We start from the raw sequence: 27737 nt of genomic DNA, 5'->3' as shown, positions 1-27737 counted from the left end.
TCACTTCTGTGTTGAATACATTTATTAAATTGTACAAAGGTTTTTTTTTTCCTTTTTCAAAGTTTGAATTCTTATATCATGAAGGTCAAAACACTGACTTCAACAGTACTTCTCAAGAGAATGGCTCTGCCTTTTACAATTAAACAGCTATTGAGAACAACACAGAAAAATGAATTTGATAATCCAGTATAGATGTTTCTCATTAAGCCTTCCAGAGTTGATGTACACAGGCCAGTTAATGGTTCTTCTAAAAATCACTGTCCAATTCCTATCATTAACTCAGTTAAAACCCAGATATTTAATATCACATACTTGTCCATCAGAAAAACAACTAGTCCTCTTTTTAATTATTCTAGCGCTAAAACTGAAAAGCATTATAATTGCATATTCCAGCTACTGTAGAGTCTGGGTCCCCTAAAACTTCTACCAAAACAAGGCGCTGTAGTTCAGCATTTCCCAGTTATTTTTGCAGTTGTGGCGTGAATCTGAGCCAAGGTGCCCGTATGGCGCACCAGGCGGCCCCGGGTCCCCATGGCTACCGCCACAGCAACGCGTCGCGTCCCGCAAGGCAGGCCCCAGCTCATGGGGAGTGGGGAGGGCGACCGCCCGCAATTCAGGGACGCTCAGGGGAGGCGCCGGGACACTGTCTTCCCCGACTTGAAGGAAACGGCTTCAGGGCCGGGCTGGGAAAGCTGGCGGGGAGCAAGCCAAATGCTCGTCCCTGCTTCTTCGCAATGGCTAGGACAGAACTCCCGGCGACACCAGGCCGCGTCAGTTCCCTCTACATCTTTCTTTCCCTTTTTTATCACGGTGCCTTGCAGACTTCGTTTTTTCCGTGCCCACGCAGGATAATTTAAGATGCCTCCACAAACGTGACAGACGCCAAAGGTGAAGCCCCCGAACAGTCCCGCCAAAACTCACGCCTTTTCCCACGTTTTCTCCGCAGGGCCGCCCGCGAGTGAGGTGTGCGGGCCCAGGGAGGGACTCGAGCTCGCGCCGCGGCCTCGCTTCGCCCCGCCCCCGGGCGCGCGCCCCACCCGTATAAGGCTCAGGGGGGGGCACGCCGCTCCGCCCACCTTGCCTCCAGCCCGCGCGCGCGCGCGCGCGCCGGGCGGAGGCGAGGGGTTGCAATAGGTTTCCGCAGTTCCTATTTTTTTTTTTTTTCCCCCTTAGAAGACTGTTTCCACAATGGCCAAAAACAGGCCCCAGTAAAAGTCAACAATCATAAAAGAGTAACTGTTGCTAAAGGTAATTTCAGCACAGGAGCTCGCGAGTTTACCCCGCCTCCAAAAGAACTCGAGCTCCGCCCCCATGGAGCCGCCCCCCGCCCCCCCCCCCCGAAAGCCGCCCCTGAGAGGCCGCGCTTACGCTTTCCGGGCGGTGCGCGACGCGCTCGCTCCGCCCTGCCAGCCCCGCCCTCCGGCCCCCCTCTCCCTCCCTCAGGAGAGCCAGCGCGCACGAACTGGGGCATGCGGCGTCAGGGACACGGGGGCACCTCATCCTTCCCACCTTCCTACACTGTTGCTACTTTTCGTGTGAGACATTCCAGCTTCTCATCCCCTTCCGTGAGTCCCTCCTTTCCTCTTATTAGAGACCCCATTCGCTCGACGGGCGGCCACCGGCGCAACAGCTTTCGCGCCCCAAGCAAGAAGAGCGCGTGCGCGCACACGGGCGGCCGCGGGCGCGCGGCCGTCGGGTCCCCGCGCTCCCTCCCCCTCCCGCTGCTGTATAACTTGACTGGCTTGGAGGAGGCGCCGCCGGAGTCGGAGGGCGGGGAGCTCGGAGGAGGGAGCTCGAGAGTTGTGGAGACTAGTGACTGGGAGAAGTCGCAGCCTGCTCCGGTCGGCTCCTTCCCGCTCCCCGTCTCTCTCTCTCTCTCTCTCTCAACACACCTACTCCACCTTCAGCCCCAGCCTGCGCCCTCGCTCCTTTTCTCGCCCGGGGGCCCCTGCCAGTCACTCTCCGGGTTTCGGCGCGGCGGGGGCGCCCCGGGGGTGCCCTCGCCCTCCGGGTGCGGGCGGACGGGCGGCGGGCGGGATGTGGCGCCTGGTGCCCCCAAAGCTGGGCCGCCTGTCCCGCTCGCTGAAGCTGGCGGCGCTGGGCAGCCTGTTGGTGCTGATGGTGCTGCACTCGCCGTCGCTGCTCGCCTCTTGGCAGCGCAACGAGCTGGCCGACCGGCGCTTCCTGCAGCTCAATAAGTGCCCGGCGTGCTTCGGCACGAGCTGGTGCCGCCGCTTCCTCAACGGGCAGGTGGTGTTCGAGGCGTGGGGCCGCCTGCGCCTGCTGGACTTCCTCAACGTGAAGAACGTCTACTTCGCGCAGTACGGCGAGCCCCGTGAGGGCGGCCGCCGCCGAGTGGTCCTCAAGCGCCTCGGCTCGCAGCGCGAGCTGGCGCAGCTCGACCAGAGCATCTGCAAGCGGGCCACCGGCCGGCCCCGCTGCGACCTGCTCCAGGCCATGCCCCGCACCGAGTTCGCGCGCCTTAACGGCGACGTGCGGCTGCTCACGCCGGAGGCGGTGGAGGGCTGGTCCGACCTGGTGCACTGCCCCTCGCAGCGTCTGCTCGACCGCCTGGTGCGCCGCTACGCCGAGACCAAGGACTCGGGCAGCTTCCTGCTCCGCAACCTCAAGGACTCGGAGCGCATGCAGCTGCTGCTGACCCTGGCCTTCAACCCCGAGCCTCTGGTGCTACAGGTAGGCGCGGAGCCCGGGCGGGGGGCGTCCTGCCGGGAGGGCCGCCGGGGGAACGGGAGTCCTGAGAAGCGGCCCCGCCCGCGCCTGTCGCCGAGTCAGGACCCTGTGCGGCGGGCGTGGGGAGGGGGCGGCGCTGGGGGGCCCCCGGCACTGTGAGGGATCGCGGAGGGCGACCCGGCTGCTGGAGAGTCTGCTCTTGTCAGCTGGGCGCGGGCGCATCTCGGGTCTGACTGCGGATCTTTCAACGCCAGAGGGAGCGCGTCTTGTACGCTCGCAAAATGTCTCTCCGCCGAGTTTCTTTCGGCTCTCCTCCCTGCCTTTCTGCTTTGATCCGCCGGGGCTTGCGCTTCCGCGGCGCAGTGTGTTCACGAGCCCTTGGACCTTTCTTAGTTCTCCAGTGTTTGTGTACCGCGTCTGGTCTCGTCTTCAGCACCCCGCGCGGCTGGCCTCACTTCGGCCCCAAAGTCTGTCTTTGTTTTATTACTTAGCTCATTCACCTGGCACATCACTGGGGCCGCCAATTTGGGGACAGACTCGGGAGGATGAGGTCAGAGAATGGGGACCGGGGTCCGGGGTGGGGTCAGTCTGCGAGCTGTGCTTTGGGTGGGATTAGAAAGAGGAAAAAGTAAGGTCCGTTGGACTTGCGGCTGCGAGGCTTTAAGGCCAAGACGGACATTTTCATCCTGATCCTGTGACCTGCTCTATTCATGCGGTAATTTGGCTGCAGGAAGGTGAAATGTTAGGCCAGGGCTAGAAAACTGGGAAAGGAGAGTCATCTCTCTTCTAGCTGACTTATTGGTTCTTTCGTGACTTTATTTTGAAACCAAACGAGCCTTTTAGGGGAGTAGGTTGGGATCTTTTTACCGGTGGTGACAGCCAAAAAGAAAACAAAACCTCTCAAAGCTGTGTTTACCTTGGGAAAAGTTGCTGAGTTTATCCACATTCCCACTCGCCTTTAGTGCAGTGTCCTTGGATAGTGGTTGCAACTGTTGGGGTTTTGATCTAGCCTGATAACCGCAGGGAAAGTTACCTTGCTCATTTTCCATACCAGTTGTGCTGTATTTCAAATACAAAGGGGAAAAAAACATGACGTAAAATTAATCACAAGTAATTTTGAATACTTCACGCCCTTTCGGCGCTGTTAAGAATGTCGCTGATGGCTGGGGGCGTTTTACAGGGGTGCATTTTTTTTTAATCTAAAGTGCATGAATAGGAATGTGCAGTATTCATTTATATTGCTGGCTTTTCTCAAGTTCTCCGCTGCCCAGCTTAACTAAGAGAAACCAGCATCGTTTGATTAGTTCAGCCAAATAATTTTAACACAAAATAAGTACTTTGCCTCCAACAAAACCGTAGTAAATTTTAAGTCGTCGTAGGATGTATGTAACGGGTCATTTAAAGTACAGATTGTATATTAAATGCTGCTCTCTTTAACAGTGAATGGTATATAAAACTGGTTCAACTTTCCTCGAAGAAATTACATTATTCGGTAGTTCCAAAACTAGTCAGCCTCTAAAGTTTAAGTCCATACTTATGATACGTACATTTGATTTGAAAGTTTTTTTCCATTTAAGCTGCTTTTTCTCTTTGAGAAATAGATGTTTATGTTAGCAAGGTTAGTCCCTGGAGAAAGCTCTAGCAGTATGGTTTGCTTAGCAGATAGTCTCTCAAATTCTCTGGGACCCAAAAATTTAGTAAAGAGCTATCTTAGTAATTCACATTTTCTGCAACTATAATAGTGGCTGCATATTGAAAGGTTTTTATCAGTTAATTCTACTTATATTAGAACCAATATTTTAAGAACGTTGTATATCCAGTTCTATAAATGTATGGCATTTTAATATGAGAAACGTTGACATTTGATTTGCACTAAGGTAAATCTGCTTTATTTGGGAAACTTACATGTTTTTGAAGCTTGAGGTTGTCTTGGTATTTTCAGTTTACTTTATAGTTGAGACAGTCAAGTGTACGTATATCTTGTTTTCTGATGAACTCTTCGCTTAAACTTTTTCTTCTTCTGTTTTCATCTTTAGTGATAAAAAACTTTTTAAAAAAATCAGTTATATTTTTGTAATTTAAGCTTACTTGACACAATTGCAGTGAGCAGGTGGCTAGGTGGGTTATAGGATAAGAGTTTGTTTTCAGTATGTGAGGAAATATATGTATCAACATTGTTGACTGTGATATTTGTAACTTGAAATTTTAATTTAGTTCTATAGCTGTTTACATGCTGTGTGAAATATAAATTTGGGGTCTTTAATACCAGTCAGTCATTGGTATTTTTTTTTAAACTGTTGAACAAACGAGTGGAATAAGAAGACTTATTTTTAAATAAAAGATCTTCATAGAGCTGCTACTTACTTTATAGAACCACTTAATCTTTGGTAAAAACTAATGAGTTAAGTATGAACAATATAATTAAAATTTGATGACAGTATAAAACCACTGAAGTGAAAGGAATCTCAAAATTCTTTGGTCAAGTACAAAGATTGTTATACACTAAGTCACATCATGATGTTCATTACTTTTTGTTAGCTAGACAGACATACACAATTTTAGTATTTATACAGGTTTCTGTGAAACTGTTAATAGCTGTTTATGGTAGTATTAGGATATTAATTGATAATGGTAGAAAAACTCACACAGATTTGGCTCTCTATATATTTTGGGGTTCATGTATTTTTAGAAAATATTTTTAAGGGTACAAGTGTGTGTTTTACACCTTGAAGAGGAACTTGCTTTTTTTTTTCTTTTCTGTTTTTTTTTTTTTTCCAGGAGAGGGAGCTACTTATTGAATTTTTGGACAGTTGATAACAAAGTAGATTTTTCTTATATTGCCCCCAGATTAACTACTTGAGAGAAAAAGTCTTTTGGATTGAATTCATCAAACTATTCTTAAGAAAAGTTCCAATGTAGGAAACATGCTTCCAAAAATAAACATTTAAAAATCTCTTTTGATAAGGTACTAAAGAAAAAACTGAAAAGTATATATTAATTTAACCCATTGAACATGCATCTTCTGATTTTAAGAAACAGTAACAAACTGAAGTTTCTGTTATGCCTTGAAAGGAGACATGAATGGTCTTAAATGTCTGCAAGATATGTTATGGACATACCTTACCTATGTAAGGCTATACAGATTTGTAGTATAGATTTCCCAATATGAAATGATACAGAAGTACAACTCTCTTCCCATTGTTAGATAGTTTTACTAGCCTTCAGCAGGTTATCTAATTCTAAGGAAAGTTGTTCTGCCATAGAATTATCTTCTAAAAATTTTTTATAAGCATCAAGCAACAAGATAATGCTAGGATCTTTATTTTCTACTTTTTCTCTTCACATTTTTACTTCACCCAGAGGTATATTTTAATTACAAGTATGTTAATCTTACCAGAAAAAAATGTGGAGAGGAACTTTATAATATTCCTATGGAATTTTTGGAATAGTCAGAAATTGAGGTGTTGAAGTATTTGGCAAGATAGCAGGATATTTTCTGTTACTGATAAAATTTCTACCAGTATTTGTACTTACTTATCCTTGAATTTATAAAAATTGTGTGTATGAGGGAGAAAAATGCTGTCTGGATTTCCTGAGGCCCAAACTGTCTCTCTGACGTTATGACTTGGAGATAGTGAAGATGGTCTTGTTTATAGAAATAAGCAAGCTCTTGGTTGTTTGGGGCAAGGAGGTGGGAATTTGTTTTATTATATTTGTAGAACTTTGTCTTAAATTTTCTGAATCATGGTTTTAATGGGATTTCCTTAATATTTACAGTGTGTAACTATCATTGTTTAAGCTATAGATTTTAAACTTTTCTATTCTTGTAGATGATATAATACATTGAAAGCATTTTATGTAGTGCCTCATGCATAGTAAGCACTCAATAATTAGAGTGCTTAGATATTAAATAAGTGACTTAATTAGCCAGTGCATTTGATTAGTGGTTTTGAAGCTTGTTTGGAGTATGAATCACCTTAAAAATAGTTATGATTCTGAATATCAACCGTATCTTTAATTGCACTGATTTATTCCATTCCTACATTACAAGATGGATTTTATAATTAAACTTTGAGTGAATGTTGTTGTTTTTGTCCTTTAAAATAATTTCTATAGGAAAAGAATGTACTTTTAAGATGCACTAAGATGCAGTTTTTGATGTAAACAGAAGATTATGGCCATTTATCTAATTGTCTTACTTTGGACCAGTTGATAAACTTTTTATGGGACTCCCTTTACTTAGCTATAAAGTGAGACTACTGGATTAAATTCTTTTCAGCCCCAACATCCTGTGACTCTCAAACTCTCGACTTGAGAAATTATTCTTCTTCTAAGCTTGATTTTAACTGGTGGGTTTAAGCTCATATAAAAGGGGGTTGGGGGTTTTTGTACTTGATCCCTACTATGGTTTGGAGGCCAGGATAGATAGTCCTGTTTCAGGCTTGTCTTCCTAGCCTCAAATTTTTACACACATGAAATCAGATTAAAACAAATCAAAATTTGAGACTGCCTTTAAAGGAAACAAATCTGGAGCTAAAGGTAGCTAAAGGTCTTGTGGGGTATTGGCACCTAGAAAGGATGTTCCAGACTTTGTCACGGGAATTTCTTTTCAAGCCACAGTTTAAGGGCTTGGGGTTTAGTACTGGGAACTGACCTATATGCCCTTAGGGTACCTCCTTCTCTCCTCCTGGCTGCTGCTGTAGTAACCATACTCCTGCACTCCCCGATTTAGGCTTCAGAGATGGTTCTGACTAGGTAGTCCTGAGAAGAGCACTTTTTATCTAATAAATGAATGAGCTTAAATCTAGAGGGTTTTTTTTTTTTTTCCTGTTTTTCTTGCTTTTTATCTGAGGTTTCATTGACACTTGATTGTGCTTCTTGACAAAGCAAACAATAAAATCTGTGTAACTCAGGTCCAAAAAAGGAGACTTTTATTTTGGAAAGATTATAGAAACAGTCACCCATAGGAAAGCACCACTTCCAGATCAGTGGAGCAAAATCATTTGACACCCTAGCCTATTTTCTGGATATGTTCATATCTTTTGACTATTATTAGTTCTGAGATCCTTTCTGTACTTTTGTCTAATCTTTGAACTATTTTCCCTCTTATTTCCATTGCTTGCATCAGCACATATTCCTCACGTATGTTGGTGGGGGGTAGAAAGCTTACTTTTGGGGGATCTACTTTCTGGACATAGGTGGTCAGTTTCTCAGTGGCTCATCAGGCTGGTTTTTTTTTTTTTTTTTTTTTTTTTTTTTATCAGGCTGGTTTTTATTCTTATTTTCTGGCTTATGTCTCTGGTCTACTTCCTATATTGCAGTTATTGCTGCTGACTCTTCACAGAATGCTGACACGTTTTCTTTCTTTACTTTTCACTCATTTTGTATATATTAAACTAACATGGCCTTAGAATATAAGCCCTGCATTTTTCCTATACATGCAATGAACTTTAGTAAATGATCATAAACTGTCTTGAGACTGTAAATTATTGGTGTAAGATGAGGATAGTTATTCATCCTGGTCATAGACCTTGAAAGGTTTTAAATTATGTAATCAAATTTTTTGTCCAATTTTTATGTCTTTTTGTAGATTATAGGAGGAAGTTATCTGTAAAATACCTGGAAGCTCTTTGGACTTACATAGCCCTGGACTTAGAGTCAGAGGAACTGAATTTTGTTTCCTCATTTGCTAAATAGTCTGTTATAAGGCATTTGGATTGAAACCTTCTTTCTAGGCAGCTACTAAGTAGCTTAGCTGTGTAGGAGGTAGGTATATAAATGGCTGATTACCATTAGTTATTATGCTATCATAATAAGCCCTACAAAAAAAAAGGATATTGTGCACCCTGTCAGATGACTCATTTAGGGAGGGACATCTGGGTGTGTCTTCATAAGAATGGATACCAGGGAAGATTTCACAGAGGAATTGAATTCTGAGGATAAATGGGATTTTGCCCGTAGATTTGGGAGGTAGGGGTTTGGGGGGGCCCAGGAGGTGTGGTGAGGACAGTATTGAGGTAGCGTTCTGTACTACCACAAAGTTGTTGGGTGGCAATGAACAAGTCACTTAATGTTTCAGAGCCTGAGTTTTTTATTCAGTAAAATGGGAATGTTAATACTGATCGAAAGGATTATTTTAAAGGGGATAGGATTATTCAGATAATATACGCAAAATATCCTTATTTGTGAAGTTTTTTACAGTATATTATTACTTTGCAAATCAGCTTATTCCATTTTTAGACATCTATAGTAATAAACTTCCTTAGTACACTGTGTTGATATCTTAGAAATATGTAAATTTTACTCTTCCTGTGGCAAATGTTCAAATGTCACCACCCTTACGTACACATACACACATCATAAATACCTATGTAGCTACTGCTTCAGGCTATAGTTTTTTTGGAATAGTAATTAAAAGGGGGTTAGGGATTTGTCCCATATGATGAATAGAGTGAATATTGTATGAAACATGGTTTTTCGTAAGGATTCACTAATACAAAGCAAATAGTTTAATTTTTCTCTGTAAATCATTATTAAGCTTAATAATTTTGTTTAGTACATTGATGAATGATAATTTTAAAACTAGAGGTTAAGTCTGGGTTATTTCTAGACATTCTTAGACTCTGAGACAGAATGTTAAAAGATTTATTATTTGAGGTAAGTTTGATGTTTCAGGGTCTTCATAATTTGCTCATTTGGAATTTTAACTGTGAACTGAAAAGATCTGACAGGAATTCTGTAACATTGCTCCGTAGTACTGGGAACTGACCTATATGCCCTTAGGGTACAGTAAAGATGACACACCAGGGCACAGTTTGTGCAGTCTTTGCTTTCTGGGGCATTAGATGTGAGCAGCAAATAGAGAACAAGGTAATCTTAGATTTTACATACTATGAAAAGAACAAAGCAGATTCCTATGATGGAGAATTGGATTGGGGATAGAATTTTAAATTTGGTGGTTAGAATTTAGTGACATTTTAGCTGAGGTGCGAATGATGAGAAAAAGCCAGTGGTGCAAAGTTCTGAGGGCAGAGTGTTTTTAAGCAAGAGGTATGACAAATTCGGAGGCCCCAACAGGATCAAGCATGAGAGTAGCAAAGTATGGTAGAACACAAGATCATAGAAGTAGGCAACGTCCATATCCTGTATGGCCTTGGGAACATGCTTAATGAGTTTAGAATTTTGTTTTCAGAGCACTGGGAAACAGTAGAAGTGTTTTTAGTTGGGCCTGATTTGTGGAGAATGGGTTATAAGAAATAAGACAGGAATCAATCAGAAAGGCTTTTGCACTGGTTTGTAGGAGAAAGCTTGGTGGTTTGTATTAAGGTGGTTGCAATTGAGGTTATGAAAAGCTGTTAGACCCAATATGTTTTGGAGAAATAGCTGACAGGACTTGATGGTTGGGATGGGTTACAGTATGAGGGAAAGAGAAAAATAAAATACCTCCAGGGTTTTTGGTCCGAGCAACTGTTGATGAGGAAGCCCAGAGAAGGAATGGCTGTTGGAGTAGGGGGAACCAAGAGTTTTGTTTTGGCTATGATAAAGTTAAGACAACAGGAATACAAATCTAAAACCCGGCACCAAGTATTTAATGCAGAGATAGTATGTTCCTAGCAGGTATTTTGCTTTACTTCTGAAGGGCTGTGTTAATTCACTTAAAGGGAAGGGGGGAAGTTAGTATTGTTCTGTTGGCAGACTTTTTAAAGAAATCAGGTCTTGACTAAAGAAAGTAATGTAGGTTATTGGATCCAAAAGAAGCTGCTTATATCTTTTTATTTTTTTCTTTATTTGACATTTTGTTTTACTGAAAGTAAATATTTGAGTATAGTGTTTCTAGGTATATCTTTCCACTTAGAAACATGGATCACAGTTGCTGGTTCTCATGAGGTAAGAAAGGGTCAGTTGAGATAGTTAAATATTTATATATTTAAAATTTTACATTTAAAATTTGTGGCCAAGTGATTTTTTTTTTTTTTTTTTTTTTTTTGGTGTGGGAGAGCATTTCTTAAGCTACTCATTCTAAAAGATGAGTTATTTCTGTTAAACTTGGTAGATTTTTTGTTTTTGATGTGTTTTGACATTAGTTTCCAATTTTAGATACAGCTGTTGCACATGATATTCAGTGAAATAACACAACCATGCTATTTTCAAGGCATTGCTTAATATTGTTGGAATTCTAGGTGGGTGGAAATGGCATTCAGAAAATTATTTAATGAAATAAATGGAACATAGCCTGTGACTTGAAAATCTTGAGATTATTAAGATTCTACAGTATTTGCAATGGATTTTGGCCACTATTGGGCAGTATAAATTAAGAAGCTGAGGTCTTAGAGAAATTTTATCAAATATTAGGTAACCATTAAATCATCCCAGTAATTTTACTGTATTTTCCCTCCAGACAGTTCACAAAACTGTGAACACATTAGTCTGTCACCAGCGCATTTGACTAATCTCTATGAACAGCTGTTACAACATGCGTTACTACAATGGGATTTTGTTCAAATTTTGGCTTTTAAAAATAATTTTGAAGCTCAAATTGAACCTTTAAGCATTTTCTATGCTTTTAATAATTTACTTTCTAAAAATGTTCTCAAGTTTAAATTTGCGTGTACGTGTAGAAATGCCAATTCTTCTTTAGAAAACCTATTAACTAGATTTTAGATTGCATGTTTTGACTACTAATGGATTTTTTTTTTTCAAGTCAGTGTCTTTTTACTAGGAATTTTCTCCTTTAAAAAAAAAGAGCCAGTCTTGTAACACATTTCCTTCTTAGGCGAACTGCAAAGTTATATTCCTTTTAATGGAATGTTGTGAGATAATAAATGGCTATAAAATATTTTATGTTTTTTGTATGAAAGGAATTCGGATCTTTTAAACTTAGTATGCAAACTCTACTTTTGGTCATGTAAGGAGAGAAAAAGATAATAGAACACAAACTCTTTAGAGTTGACCTTACTTTGTTCTATCAGTTTTTCTTATACATCCCATATCTCCTTTTTTGGGGACTGTGTTCTGACATAATAGAATAAAATGACCTAATTAATCTGGTAGGACAATGGCTATTGATTAAAGGATATTGTAATATTATAAAAACTTGTTTTTCGGAATGATGTTATATACCACAGGATATTGACTAACTCCAGTAAGTAAGATGTTTCTGAATGTTAAGGCTTGGACACATACTTTGTTTTTTCATGGCATGTGGACCATGTTGAGGAGTTTGTGTTTTGTTCTGTAAGTCCCAACGTGATCTGATCCCTACCTCCCTCTCCAGACTCCATTACCTCAAGCAATTCCCTCCTCATTTCACTGCAGCTGCTTTGGACTCTTTTCAGTTCTGAGAGGACAGTTTCTGGCTCTAACATATGCCTCCAACATTCTAAACTGCCTCATCCCCAGTCTACGTAATATTATACTCATCCTTTAGATCTCTCCCTAAGTAGCACTTCCTTAGAGAGACTGCCCTTTGCCACACCATCTAAAATAGGTCCCTACTCTTCTTTCTCAACATATTGTATACTTTTCTGTGATTTGCAACAAATTCCATAATTTATTACTTATATATGTTTAATAATCGTCTTCCTAACTCAGGCTAAAAAGCCTTCCTTAGAATAGGGACTATGTTTTATTTACAGCTCTTTACTTAACATTTCATGATGGAGTTAGGCTAGATCTAGGATTTTTTAATTCAAGATTTGTATTTTTTCATTCCACAGTAACTGTCTCACTGCCTTTTACTCCAGCTGCTTGTAGTACTCAATGAAATGTGGGTTGACCTACAATCCCTTATCTGTAATTCCAAATTTAAAAATCTGAAGAAAAGTAGGTTTCGTCAAATTAAAAACAAACAAATGTGAAAACACGAGGTAATTTATGTGCTTTATCCCTCTTAGGATGAATAAGCTTGTAGTATTTTTGCAGTGTAATATGTTTTCTTGTGAGGTGCTACCCCAGACTCTCCTTGAGGCGTTGCATAATATGAGTATGAAATATACGTACTGTAACCTTTCCAAAATCTGAAAACTTCTGAAACAGAGGAATATTGGATTGAGGGGTTGTATTAGCCTGAGTTCACCTCTTAACTACCTGTGTGACTTGAGGCAAATCACTTAAACTATGCTGATAAAGTTGAACTGTATTTACAACTCAGGTACCCTCCAAATCTAGAATTCTTAGATTTCACATGACCATTTATTGGTCACATAAAGTGTCGTGACATTTGGTTTTGATCAATAGATAGGTGATAGTTATATCAGCATTTAGAATTTACTTTGTGGTGCTTACCTATTATAAATGAAAATCAAATAACAATGCTGTGTTTATACATATTACCAAGTTTTAAATTTTTTATATTTTTAGTGCTTGTGGGTGCCCTATACATTTCTCATAGCATTGAGCCTTTTTAAAGTTTGGTAACTAATTTATACATTCCTTTGTAAATTAAAAACTACTAGAGGACAGTGAAGATAGATTTCTAGTTTAGTCGTTCTTGGCTGCGTTTGGAAGGTGTTCATTATTTGTAGATGCCTTTCAGTAGGTGATTTGCAAACAAGCATCTCTATTGATGAATGTCTGGACTTATATAAATAGGAAGATTTAAACAGGAAGTATAAAAATGTTTTGGTAAGCAATTCTTTATAAAGCAGTAGTAAATTGTACATTTCATACTTTTTTCTTTGATCTTACATTGCCCTGATGAATATGGGGCAAATATTATTCCAGTTTTACAGAGGAAGAGACTAAAGCTCTAAAAAGTTTGGCTCTGCCACCATCACACAGCTAGTGAGATGCAGAGGTGAAGGTGGAACTCAAAAGCTAGACTTGTGATATCAAGTCCATTATTCTGCTCATATACTGTTTTACCCTTTAAATATAGAAATTTTATGAAATATTATATACCTTAAAGAGTATAAAATATTAAAATTTTTTCTTTATTGATTATATATGTTTTATGTCACCTTCATTTTATTTTCTCATAAAATGAAGATGATCCTAGTGGTTTTGTTTGTTTCCGAAACCTTGGCTTTAAGCTAAAAGATACCTAGACATGATGATTTATCTTAGGTTTCATATTCACAGTACTTTTTATTATGTAAATTAACAGTGAAGGCATTTAATGTTGCTTTAAATCTTAGAGTTAAGCATGTTTGACGTGATACTTAAATTTCCATTTTTAATTTTTAAATTGGTAGTAATACTCTGTAGACTTTCTTTGGGTAGTCACCCACTTAATATAAAAAAAAACAGTAATAGAGTAGTAAATATATTGTTTTGTAACTATTATGTACCTTTGTGTAATCTTAAACTAATAGTTATAAAAACTTCACATACTACACTTTATGACATATACATTCAAGCCTGATGAAAAGCCCTGAACAGTTAATTGGAGTGCCTCCAATCCAATTAGAATTTAAACCATTCCAGGTTTAAAGACTCTTTCCTTCACATGAAAAGTGTTTGTAAACATTTTTTCAGTAGTAAATAATCCTGTAAAATACACACATTTTCTTACACAGCTCAATATCAGAAAAAACCAAAAACAACCCAATAAAAAATGGACAGAAGATCTAAGTAGACATTTCTCCAAAGAAATACAGATGGTCAAAAGACATATGAAAAGATGCTCAGCATCTCTAATTATTAGAGAAATGCAAATCAAAACTGTAATGAAGTACCACCTCACACCAGTCAGAATGACCATCATCAAAAAATCTGCAAACAAATGCTGGAGAAGGTGTGGAGAAAAGGGAACCCTCCTACACTGTTGGTGGGAATGTAAATTGGTGCAGCCACTATGGAGAACAGTATGGAGGTTCTTTAAAAAACTAAAAATAAGAGTTGCCATATGATCCTGCAATCCCACTCCTGGGCATATATCCAGAGAAAACCATAAATTCAAAAAGATACATGTACCCCAGTGTTCGTTGCAGCACTATTTACAATAGCCGAGATGTGGAAGCAACCTAAATGTCCACCAATAGACGAATGGATAAAGAAGATGTATATATACACCATGGAATATTACTCAGCCATAAAAAAGAATGAAATAATGCCATTTGCAGCAACATGGATGGACCTAGAGATTATCATACTAAGTGAAGTAAGCCAGACAGAGAAAGACAAATGTCATATTGATATTGCTTGTGGAATCTTTAAAAAAGAAAAAAAAGATACAAATGAACTTATTTCCAAAACAAGAGGAGACTCACAGACTTCGAAAACAAACTTATGGTTACCAAAGGGGGGAAGGGGGGGAGGGATAAATTAGGAGGTTGGGATTAACATGTGCACGCTACTATATATAAAATAGATAACCAACAAGGACCTACTGTATAGCATCAGGAAATATGCTCAATATTTTGTAATAACCTATAAGGGAAAAGACTCTGAAAAAGGGTATACATGTATAACTGAATCACTGTGCTTTACAATTGAAACTAACACAATATTGTAAATCAACTATACTTCAATAAAAAAATTAAGTAAAAATAGAAGTAAAAATGAAATACACGCATTTTATTTCAGGTTACTTTAAATTGTGTGCCTGTTGTGCTACGCAGTTTGAAAATCTGATTTTAAGATTTTGTTTAAAGAAAAAAAATGTGGACCTCAGCAGTATACTTCTTATCCTAGCTACTGTGTTTTGTGCACTGTGGGAGTTGGGTAGTCAGGAAGTCAGAAGTTGTGTTTCTTATTGCTTGATATATTTAATAAATCCAAGCAGTAACCTCTTAAAAGTTTGTCTCTCAAACTCTCCTTCATCATGGTAATTTGATTCTAAGCCAGAATTGTTTTAAATACAAATTATAAATATTTTGGCTTCCTTGAAGCATTTTCAATAGAATGCTGAATAGAATACTGTTCTCATTAATGAAGTCTGACTATTTTGACTACACAATGAACATTCTTCTCATGAGTAAGTGATGTGAATTCATTTGTTAAAGTTCTTCCAAAAGATTAGGTAGCAAACTGTATGAAAGAATTGTAGTGCTCTTCTTAAAATGAGGTATAACAGGATTTCAATTAAGGTTGTCAGAAATTACTGTATGAATGTAAAGTTGCTCAGTATGACATTTGTTCATATATTTTATCATCTTCCATGAGGGACTTGAGTAATGAAGTGTATATCTGACTGTCGTTTGCCAGTTGGAAAGCCTCCAAAAACAAGGAGGCATTTGTACATGTGCAGAGGTTGGCAGGGTTCCCTTTTCTCCTGTTGTCAAAGACCATTTTATTTTCACAAAGATATGTTTGTATCTGTTCTACAATATGGCATGTGAATAATATACCAATAGTGTATGGAGGAGTTTTTTCGTTTACTTTTTGCACGACAAAACTATGTAATCTCACATATTTACTTATTTTCAGTGCTTTCATTTATATGTCAGGTTTTATACATGAAATAGTTAAATCTTTTGTAATCATTTTGTCTAAATAAACTTTCAAGGTTATGGAGGTATTTTAAGTTGGGAGGAAAGGTTGAAAATAACATGTGGTTAGCAGTTTTTGCATGTCACATTGGACATGAGCAATCTGTCACTCTTCCCATTGCCCACAAGAAATTTTAAAATCTCAGGTAATAAGATTAAAAATGTACTTTCCTCTGATTATTGAAGAATCAGTAGATATTGTCTCTGAACAAAATTGAATCAATTCATTTACTATATTTAAAGATTCATACTATCATATCTAAATTTTTAATTTACATAATTAGTATTTTATCACAAAACTCCAGATCTTAAAATTTAAAAGAAAAAAAGGTATATGTACCAAGAACAAATACAGTTATTGTACATTGATAGAGTTGAAAGGAAACACAAATGAACATAGGTAATTATGGATGAAGTTTGGTTCTAAAAATCTTTTTTGTTTTAAAGTTGATAAAAGTTTTAATGTAAGGGTATTATTGAGTTTTGTCAATTTTATAAAAGCTCAGGGTAAAATTACTTACTTTTCTTGAGAGGCCCAAGAAGAGCCTCATCTCCAGCTCTTGTATGTAGATTGTTCAATTTTTAGCAATAGAAGTAGGCTACATTTATATTCTGTAGTGTTTTGCTTTGTTTCCCCTGAAGTTTGTGTAAACATCATCTTTATATAATTTCTTCCCCCAATTTAAGGAAAGGTACTAGACTGAAAAATGCCTCTTAAAAAACACCTCTGGTCATGTGATCTTCTAAAAAGTTGTTTAAAACAATACTTCTCACCCTTTTGCACTCCATTGCTCATCTTGTAGTTGGGTGTTTTAGCTTTGGAGAATGAGTACCTTAGAATAAGCCTGCCATTTTACTTAGGTTGAAAATGACTTGTTCATGATCCTGGAAGATTTTTGTTTTAGGTTGTTAATCTTCCTAGTAGTTATAAAATCCATTAGAAAATCTTGCCAAGATTAGGAGAATAAATAATTTTGAAGTTGGGTTTAAGGTGAATAGACAATGTGATGGCACTGGAAAGGGAAGCAAGACTAACTTGGGACCAGAGGTACTTCAGTAGAGATTGCATTGGTAGGTTATCAGATTGCTCTTTACCAACCTTTGGGTATAGATAGAAGATACTTCCCAAGAATCCTTCTTGAATTCCACACCTGCTTTCCTCTGGACTAGATAAGGCCCCTATTAAAGACTTTCTTAGGACCTGCCCCACCTTTTAGTAACTGACACTTACCACACTCATAATTATTTGTTTGGTATATGTTTTTTCTTCTAAAATTTTTATTTTAGAGACTATGTAGTTCACTCTTATTTCCAGCATAACACAGTGCCTGGTGCCTGGTAAACACTTGCTGGCTAATAGGCCTACAGTCCTATTCATTCAGAAGAAAGGATTGGTTGATTGTACTTACAGGAGTCAAAAAGATAAAGGAAAGCATACATACTTTTAGATCTGGTAATAAAGAAGGTGTCTTGTGTTTTGTTGATCAATTTGGTTCTGAGATTTTGATAAGAAAGACTTACTTTATTTTGGCTTTATGATGTAATCTATTAAAAAATTTTCACGTCCATGGTAACGGTATGAGTTAAAGAAGAAATAAAGTTACTCACAGACATTGAGAACAGACATGTGGTTGCCAAGGGGAAGGGAAGGAGTGGGGGAGAGATGGACTGGGAGTTTGGGGTTAGCAGATGCAAACTATTACAAATAGAATGGATAAACAAGATCCTACTGTATGGCACAGGGAACTATATTCAGTATCCTAAGATAAACCATAATGGAAAAGAATATTTAAAAAAAGAATGTGTATATATGTATAACTGAATGTAAATCAACTATACTTCAAGAAAGAAAGAAAAAAAAGTTGATCTCTATTGAACTGTTGAATATAAAAAGAAAATCCAAGCTCATACCTAGTAGAAATCCCTACGGAGGATCTGGGGTAGACCTAGGATATCTTCATCAGAATCTCTTATAATAAGATAATTCTTTTGTAGAGTTTTCCATCTGATGAAGGTTGGCCATTTGCAAAATATCTTGGAGCTTGTGGAAGAATGGTGGCTGTAAATTATGTTGGAGAAGAACTGTGGAGTTACTTTAATGCACCATGGGAGAAACGAGTTGACCTCGCTTGGCAATTAATGGAAATAGCAGAGCAGCTGACAAACAATGACTTTGAATTTGCACTCTACCTCCTGGACGTCAGCTTTGACAATTTTGCAGTTGGTCCTAGAGATGGAAAGGTGATCATTGTGGATGCTGAAAATGTTTTGGTTGCTGACAAAAGGTTAATTAGACAAAGTAAGTATATAACTTTTAGATTTTCTCTATGTCAAAATAATGTTTACATTTATGTGAAGCAAACTTTTAATTTCCTCCTTAGAGGGCAACCTTGCATCTTTCTTTGTTTTATTTGACCAGTATCAGTAAACAAATTCTGATTTATTATACTTAAGCTTGTACTCTTAGTCACAGTTTGTCCTTATTTAGAAAATATCCTTCAGGTTCAAATGGATGCAGATATACTGTCTGTGTGTGTGTGTGTGTGTGTGTGTGTGTGTGTACACACATGTCTTTTTCATACTGTCTGCTTTATGCTGTGGTTTAGGATCTAATGCAAAATTAAGTTTTTATATAGTTAAAGGCTACCAGAGAGACTATACTGCTTTTGTGGAGTCCATATTTTTCTGTGGAATCTCTTACAGTGATATTCTGTGTTTCATTGTTCTGTGAGTTCCCTTCAGTGATTTTTTTTTTTTTCTTTTTAACCATTTAGATGATTCCTAGCACTGCAGATCTCTAACTTTGGTTTGACATTATTACGTCTCGTCCAAAACTTTGCTCTCCGTTTATTTATGAGCTCTTCAAAGGATAGGTGGGCAGAATGGCTCAAGTGTTTTGAAAATTAAGTGTCATAGGAATTTTAAAGTTTCAGGGACAAAGCCTGTAGTTCTATAACTAACGTACTTAGTAAAAAAAAATCCCGAAGGGTTGTTATTCCATGGTGAAGGTCTTGTATTCTTAATCCCCTCGTGTCATGTGGGGGTCTGTTGATGAAGAGACCAAAAATTTGTGGCACCTACGGAATGCAGTGAATGTAACAGCAGTCTATTAGGTTTATATTTTTTACATCAGCTTGATCTTGTTAAATACTTTATTTTTCTCAATGCCTTGATCTGATTCCATACTCACGAAACTACTTTCTGATCATTTCTTGACCTGCCATGTAGATCCTTTCATGGGGAGTGGATGCCATGCTCTGGAGTGCTTCATTTCCTACTTATCTCTTCCTACATTTGTGAATGTTATAGCAGCTTACACCATGCTTTTCTTTTTCAAAGTGTACAATTCAGTGGTTTTTATTATATTCAGAGTTGTGCAACTTGCCTAAACTTTAAAACACTTTTATTCCAGTATTCGTAAAAATAATATTTTTGTAATTTTTTTTTAATGTGGGCATTCCTGGAATACATGTTACAGTTTTATACCAACTAATTCCTGACCTTGAATGAATACAATATAGCTTCTGTATTCTCGCATTTCATACAGTGAGCATTGCTCCAGTGCTACTTTAGCTCTGGCTAATTCTTTTCAAATGTCTCATGGTAGGGCTGTCTAAATAGACACTTTGCAAAAGGCCATATTTAGTTATTCACCCTCTTTTCTGAACTCTTGTAAATGACCTTTACAGGGAAATTGTGATTTTGTTGTGGCAACTCCCTCAATGTCCTTCCCTTTATCATCTAAACTAGTAAAAACAATACACATTCATTTTTTTCAAACAGAATAGATCCTTCCTTGAGAAATTGTTGCATCAGTTATCTTCTTCAACTTTCCACCCTCCTCCATAAAATCCAATTTTTCTTACCTTCCCCAAAACAAGTATGCATAAGATTCTTTTCTGCTTTCCCAGCATTTTTAAAAGTACTGCTTACTGCCTGTCTCTGCTTCCTCAGCCTCCATTCATTTCTCAGCCCATTAAACCTGACTTAGAAGACTGCATTACCATCTGCAAGCACCCAATTGGCAAATTCGTGAAGTGACTGATTAGTAACAACTTTCTGAAATTCTTTCCTCCTTTGGTTTCCTTCTATTCAGGTAGTTCCTTTTTTAAAACATAAATCTGATCTTAGCACTCCTTTGCTTAATGCTTTTAATGACTTCCCATGGTTCTTCGAGTAAAATTTGAACTCCTTACAAGAGAACAATCTGTGTGACTTGGAGCTGTTCTGCTTCATTTTTAACATCCCTCCACTGCCCTTAATGCTTCAGCTGCAGTGGCCTTTTAGTTTCTTGAATGAACCTTTCCACTGAATACCTCACAGCTACTTTATGTTACTCTGTATTTATGTATAAAATATTAACATTATGTTAATAGTGTCTATCTTGTCATCTAGTTAGAACCTCAGACTTTACTCATACACTTCCCTGTTAATTTTTGTCTCAAATGTTTCTACAGTCTGGCTTTTTTTCCTGGACCATCTTAGTCCCTCCAGTCTTCAGCCCAGATTTACATTTCTATTAGACAAATCATGGTCATGACCATCCAAGGTACAGACTCTTTTCTAGCCTTATCTGTACCTCCTCCCCAGTTATCTGTCTCATGCTCTAACCACAGTGAATTTATTGTTTCCTGAACCAGCTGGACCAATCCCTTAAATCCATGCCTTCGTACATACTGTACCCTGGACCTAGCATGCTGTTTTCCCTCTTTGCTTTTCAGACTTGCTTATCTTTCAAGACCTAAATCAGTTGTTCTCCTCTGTGCAGCTTTCTGCAGCCCCAGGCACAGGTACTGCTTCCTCTGTACTCACGTCGCACTATGTCATACTTCTGTGTGGCACTTTCTCTGTATCATGGAGAGTTTCACTCTACGCTGAACCTCTTAGTAGCAGGGACCTTGTCCGATCCTTCTGCCTGGCATTGGTGGACTCCTAATAAACATTTGTGTATAAATTAATATATTTAAATGTTTAATGTTACACAATTTTAAGAACAAATACTGTGTTAATTAGTCAAATGTTACATTTTGGGAAACAATAAACTCTCTTAAAATGTATTTTTCTCTTTCTCCTTTTTCCCTTTTCACAGATAAACCTGAAAATTGGGATGTATGGTATGAAAGCAAATTTGATGACTGTGATAAGGAAGCTTGCTTATCATTTTCAAAAGAAATTCTTTGTGCTCGTGCCACTGTGGACCACAATTATTATGCTGTTTGTCAGAACCTCTTATCCAGACATGCCACCTGGCGTGGCACCTCTGGAGGACTGCTTCATGATCCACCAAGTGAAATTGCCAAAGATGGCCGACTAGAGGCCTTGCTGGATGAGTGCGCCAACCCAAAGAAGCGCTATGGCAGATTCCAGGCTGCAAAAGAACTGCGTGAATATCTAGCACAATTAAGTAACAATGTGAGGTAGTCTATGGTGAACTTTTCTTTGCTTTTCTTCATTTAAATAGCACTGGCTAAAACGAAACCACCAAAACTTATCTGGAAAAATGAAATTTGGAGGTAATACATTCAGAGGATGATAAACTTGCACTGATAGATCTCAATGTTAACATCCATCAAAGTAAGACATAATTTCAAAAAATCACATGATGCTTCTGCAAATAAGTTTGTTCTTACACTTTGGAGGCTTGAGCTATCGTTAACTGCTTTACCCCCTGAATGCCTGACTGGATTAATGAGTATGGTTAAGCTATTGGAAATGAGTCTGATAGTTATGTTGGCTTGTGTATCAAAGGGTACTTGGTACTTGACTTAGTTTGCATTATGATCATGATTTTGTGAATCTCTTGTATTTACTTTGAATGTCAAGTTAGATTGGCCTGTTTTATAGGCTACTTTTTCCTTCTGATGTGTAGGTTTGGTTTTTTTTTCCCCATTTTTATGTTTTTAATTAAATTTACACATTCAGGTTACTATAGGTATTCATTTACATCTGGGCTAGTTTTCATTCAGTGCTGTGTGGTACACATTTACTGTTAGGGCAGGATTCCCAGGTTTACTGTTTTTTCAGAAAGCTGAATATTTTATTATGTAAATACATTTCTTCCCACTTTCTGTGGTTTCACCATTGCATGAGATCATTTAAGGTTGTTTAACAGTTACATCCCTCTATGCCAATAAATTATAAGTGTACACTAAACATGAACTTTGGCATATGTTGCAAAATGTCATTTTTGTCCCTCAAAAGGCTTTAAGAGTATACTAGCAACCTATACCTTGATGTTAATTTGATTGAGGGAAAAAAAAAAAACCCAGTATTTTTTAAATGCTAACTATTCCAGGATAGTAATGCATATGCCAAAGAAATATTAGACCTAGTCCTATGGTTAGATTTTTAAATTGGTCACCTACCTATTTTTACTGTCCTACTCCCAGTACTTCAACTCTGTCATTATTAAATTCATATCTTCCTGATTATTCTTTTACATTGAAAAGTCAAGCTACTGCTTCCAAACATATGTAACTTAAAGATGTCGTACCTTTTATTCATTGGTAGTTTTGCAAAAGTCAACGTGGTAGTCATTGTTTGAGTTTAATATGGCATCATAACTTTTTATTTATTGATGGACTAATAATTCTTACTGTAAAGCAGACAGGTTTAGCCAGTCTGTCCAACTTGATCTTCATTACCCAATTGTTAACCATAAAAAACATCAAATTTAAGTATATGGATAAAAGTTAAACGTGTAAGATTTCTGTGGGCTGTTTATTTTAAAGTTACAATATATTTATAAATTGGCTATCTATCGCTAACGTAGGTGATATTTTTCTGTTTGAAATTACAACTTTTGTTTACCGCAAAGTTTGGTGTAGTGTGCAGTATTTAGTTCTAGACTGACCTTATTCTAATCAGAAAGTGATTAAAATATGCACAACCAAAGCCAAATTTTTCTTTTCTTTTTCATTCATTCAGCAACTATTTATTGAGCATCAACTCTGTGCCAGGTACATTACTAGCTGCTACACACTGTCTGAACATGACATATGGTTAAGTAACTTTAAAATGATTATCATAGACTTTAATGTGGGTATTTCTTAAGTTGAAAGAGCATTCATTAAATTGGGATGATGCTTTCACGTTATCTTACTGTTGTGATGGAAGTTCTACCTGTACCATCTACAACTGGGTTGCTACAAAAAGAGCAGGAGGAAATCAATAAAGTTAATCCCAGTTTAAAAACTAGAAGAAGGTTAAGGTCTCTTCGTTATAAAGTTAAGTTTTATACGTCAGTACATTACATATATCAACTAGCCCTCAAAGAAATATTTAAGTGCTGGAAATTTTACTAAGCTGACTTTTTACAACTTTGGAAAACTTTTGAGGGGAGTAGGTAAAATTACTTGTCAAACATTCGCCTCTTATTCAAAACTTCAAATAAAATACACATTTTCAAAATGGAGCACCTTTTATATTTGATAAGTATTCATTACAAACCTTAGAATGCCAGTCATTAGAGGAGTTGTCTTTCTGTGGTTTAGCAGACACTTATCTTACTTTTTGGAAGAGTGATTGTGATTGCAGAACAGGAAGTGAGAAAACACTGCCAGCAGTGATTGCAACTTGAGGTAGTTTTTTATAACTACCATTTCCCCCATGAGATTATGTGTAATTTCTTTTATCTTTGGAAAAGTTGAGGAGAAGATAGTAAAAGAATTAGGAATTTAAAATTACAGGGAAAAATATGTATGTGAAAAGCAATAAATATTTTGTTCACTTTGCTATCAAGATGTTCACTATCAGATATTTATTATACAGCAGCAATTTATATTTTTAATCATTGCCCATTAATAGACGCAGTAAAATATTTTTGAATCAGACATTTGGGGTTTGTATGTGCATTAAAATTGTCTTTTGTACTGTAAGTTACTGCTTAATTTGAATATTTTATCAGAACTGTCTCCCTGTGCCTTTATAATAGAAAGTTGTTTCTACAACTTTTAATGATCTTAATAAAGAATACTTTAAGAATCACACTTTTCAGACTATCTCTTAACTTCAAATATACAGCTTTTTCTTGAATGGAAAGTGGGGTTATATAGATAAGTTTTTTTTTTTCTCTTGCATATATTTTGATATAATTTTCAGAAACTATCTGGTTGGGTGTGATCTGAACTTAAGGTATGTTTGTTTTCTTCTGTTTTTCTGTAGTAGTTGGTGACTTTTTAAACTTTTACTACTAAGATGGGATAGAGAACTGCATTATGGAATTTTTCAGATGTATACAAGAGAATAATATAATGAACAATAATAAACTGTGGTTATACTAATTTCAAAAGTTAGCAATGGGTGGCCAAACTTGTTTCATCTGTACCCCAGCCTACTTGCCCCAGCTTATTTTGCGAGAGATATCATTTGATTCAGCCGTGCCCATTAGGCATTTATTTTCTCCTCCAACAAAAATTTCATATCTAAAACCTTAATACCTCAATATCGCCAAAGCAAGAGAGCTTTCAGAAACTCAAAGATGTTTTCTCAGAAGCTCAAGATCCAACTGCAGGGACTTTAAACCACTGGCAATATGTACATGGAGTAATATGATGATAAATAAGGATAATAACTGAAATGCAATGAAATTCATTAAATATGTAACCTATGCATTCAAAATGATAAACGTGAACAAAAACAAAACAACTCAGTTACCTTTGGAAAGATGTTGAGGAATTATTCTGAAAACTGGAAACCTGGAGAGAAAGAAGCATTTATCCTGCCTTACCCCAGGATAATCAAATAACTGAGGGGAAGAATTTGTAGAATTATTCTACTTAGTATGCAGAAGGAGTATTGTTAGAATATCACCGTTTTTAAATTCCTAATGAATTGGCAAGAGCTAGGCAATGCACATCAGTGGCAGCTGAAGCTATTAATTGAAAAGCTGATGAGGAACTTTGGATGAATGGATCTGAATGGCAGCACCTGATGAACTCATTGGTTAATCTTAATCTGTCTTCTAATACAACTCAATGAAAAAGTACCCAGCACCACCTATGAAGTGTCTTGACAGGGAAAAGAAATAAAAAGCCTGAATCTGATCAAGCCGCTAGATCTACCCATTAATGGGAAAAACACAGCACAAAAGAACATGGTACAGAACACCATGGGAATACAATCAACAAAATCCAGAACACAGGGAATTCTACAGGATAAATGACTTGACTTTGTTTAACAAATTGCAAGGAAAAGGAGGGGGACTCTATACGTTGAAAGAGACTTTAGTAACAGAAAGTAAATGCAGATGTCACCTTTGTATCCTGATTTGAACAAATCTACTTTAAAACCAAGTGGAAACAGAAATTTGAACAACTAAACAATAAGGTGGATGTCTTGAGTAACCTCATCTACTTTAATTTTGCACTTGCCTTAATATGTGGAAAAACCATAAAACTACCTATACTAAGTCTAAATTTTGTCTGAATTTGTCTATATGTCTAAATTCTGGATAAAGGCATTTTAGTTCTTTTTTTTGAAAAGTTATTTGCCCATGGTCACAAAAATAGGTAGTGGCAGACCTCGGGCTCAACATTGATGTTCTGGTTGACTTCAACACTGTCCTATACCATGTGGCAACTTTTAAGAACCAGAAGCATATAGTTGAGGACAAGAGCATATGAATATAATTGCATAAAACGTTTACATCCATATCCTCAATTTTTAATAAATTAGTGGAGGGGAAGATTTGTGAGGGCAAGAAGTAGAAAAACCCCAATTAAGATACAGGGGAGGGGAGGGGGTAGAGTAAGCTGGGACAAAGTGAGAGAGTGGCATTGACATATATACACTACCAAATGTAAAATAGATAGCTAGTGGGAAGCAGCTGCATCGCACAGGGAGATCAGCTCAGTGCTTTGTGACCGCCTAGAGGGGTGGGATAGGGAGGGTGGGAGGGAGACGCAAGAGGGAGGAGATATGGGGATATATGTATATGTATAGCTGATTCACTTTGTTATAAAGCAGAAACTAACACACCATTGTAAAGCAATTATACTCCAATAAAGATGTTAAAAAAATTTAAAAAAAAATAAGGTAAAAAAAAAGGAGAGATGGGGGAGAAGAGTAGAGAGTGAGAGAAATAAAAGGGTAAGATCTTTTCTACTTTGACCTTGAAATGTTAGGCCTCATAGATCTATATAGATTAGATTACTCTTCCCAACATGAGTTTACTAATATATTCTGTCTCTAGGGATCTACCTCAGCCTTTCAAGTTGTTTTTTTTTTTTCCCTTTCACCTTTCTTTATCCTACAGATAACTTGAAACTGTACCTCATGCCTTATACTCCCAAGTTCTAAGACTATATAGACCTATAAGAAAGTCTGCCTTGTAAGGTGACAGACCATTAAAATAAGCTCAATATTTATGCAGTCAGGCTTGGGATTTTGTTAATTTGTTTTCCTTTTAGTTGTATATCTCAGGTGTTTCGGTGACTCAGAATACTGAAAGAGGTCACCTGTAGGCTGTTAGATGAAGATAGGACAAGCAGAAGCAATGCTCTCTGTATTTTACTTTAATCCTGAAACAAAACCAGTGGCTCTCCAATGACATTGAGCGGTCTCACTATTTTTCCATTTTTTTTTTTATACTTAAAGACATTGATTATTGGTTTTAGTTTCTTGTAATATGTATTCATTTTTTTCTTTTTTTAGCTACGCAAATTACTTAATTATACTTACAGTCTCCTAAGGACTTCTCATGTAGGTTATCTTTACATTTTTTAAGTAATCACTTCGTAATATTGGGTTACCCAAATTATTTCCTGACACTTGCTTTGAAAGGTGTTTTCAGTTGTCTCGTTAACAATTCTGAAAGTCAACCTTCTAGAATTTTTTTTTAATCAACGCCTGTATTTTTGAGTTTCTTTGATTTTTTTTTCCACTATTACTGGGACACTATATTTTTGTGGTCCTTTTATGTAATGATTTTCAGACATAGCTTATTTTCAAATATTGTGGAAGTAGAATAAGGTAAGAATTAGAAGTTACAGGCAGATTTTGGTCTCATGAAACTAGTTAATGATATTGGTGTACTCAGATGTAATGAAGTTTTGAGTATGGATCTTTTCTATCTTCCTCTGAAACTAATATTCTCTTTTAAAAAGTCAATTTTTGGTGTTAAAGCCACAAATAGAAATCTCAAACACTTAACACTCACAGGTCCCCCATGGAAAAATGTTTCTCTGATGTCATTTGAGAAAAGGCAGTGAAAAAGAGAAGGACATCTTTGAATTATTAAAAATGTATACTTAAATGTTTCTGAGAGTTTGAATCTCTTCTTTGACACTTGCCAGTTGTTCCCCTAGACAAATTATTTAACATCTGTAAGATAGTGTTCATATTAAAGAAACACAGAATTTCCTCTTTTGACTCTTAACTACAAGTTTACTGGCCAGATGCAGTAATGTATGGGAAAACACTTTGTAAGCTGTGAAGTGCTATACAAGTACATGATAATAACAAATAAACATTGATGGTTTGCCCAGAGAGAAAGAAGAGGCTTCGTTCAAGGATTAAATAATTGGCTTCTTGCTAGCTGGAAGTGCACAGGCACCCATGACTTTTACCTCTTTATAACTTAAGGCTCTAAACTAGTTTTAGCAGGAGGAAAGGCAA

At 37.6% G+C, this 27737-nt stretch overlaps 1 protein-coding gene across 1 annotated transcript; it reads left to right on the top strand.

The window, feature by feature from the left end:
* The first annotated feature begins 1460 nt into the window (after positions 1 to 1460).
* On the top strand, positions 1461 to 24109 carry DIPK2A (divergent protein kinase domain 2A). Its single transcript, XM_059920155.1, has 3 exons — positions 1461 to 2694; positions 18117 to 18420; positions 21211 to 24109. The coding sequence occupies exons 1-3, from the start codon at positions 2038 to 2040 to the stop codon at positions 21540 to 21542; spliced, it is 1293 nt and encodes a 430-aa protein (XP_059776138.1). The 5' UTR covers positions 1461 to 2037; the 3' UTR covers positions 21543 to 24109.
* Positions 24110 to 27737: the final 3628 nt, after the last annotated feature.

This window comes from Balaenoptera ricei, chromosome 4 (assembly GCF_028023285.1).
Source record: "Balaenoptera ricei isolate mBalRic1 chromosome 4, mBalRic1.hap2, whole genome shotgun sequence".
NCBI lineage: Eukaryota > Metazoa > Chordata > Mammalia > Artiodactyla > Balaenopteridae > Balaenoptera > Balaenoptera ricei.
This window is presented reverse-complemented; position numbering and strand designations above follow the sequence as displayed.

Coding starts and splice junctions, on each gene's coding strand:
- DIPK2A (XM_059920155.1), top strand. CDS start 2,038: ATGTGGCGCCTGGTGCCCCCAAAGCTGGGCCGCCTGTCCCGCTCGCTG. Junction 2,695..18,116: donor CCGAGCCTCTGGTGCTACAG/GTAGGCGCGGAG, acceptor ATTCTTTTGTAG/AGTTTTCCATCTGATGAAGG. Junction 18,421..21,210: donor CAAAAGGTTAATTAGACAAA/GTAAGTATATAA, acceptor CCCTTTTCACAG/ATAAACCTGAAAATTGGGAT.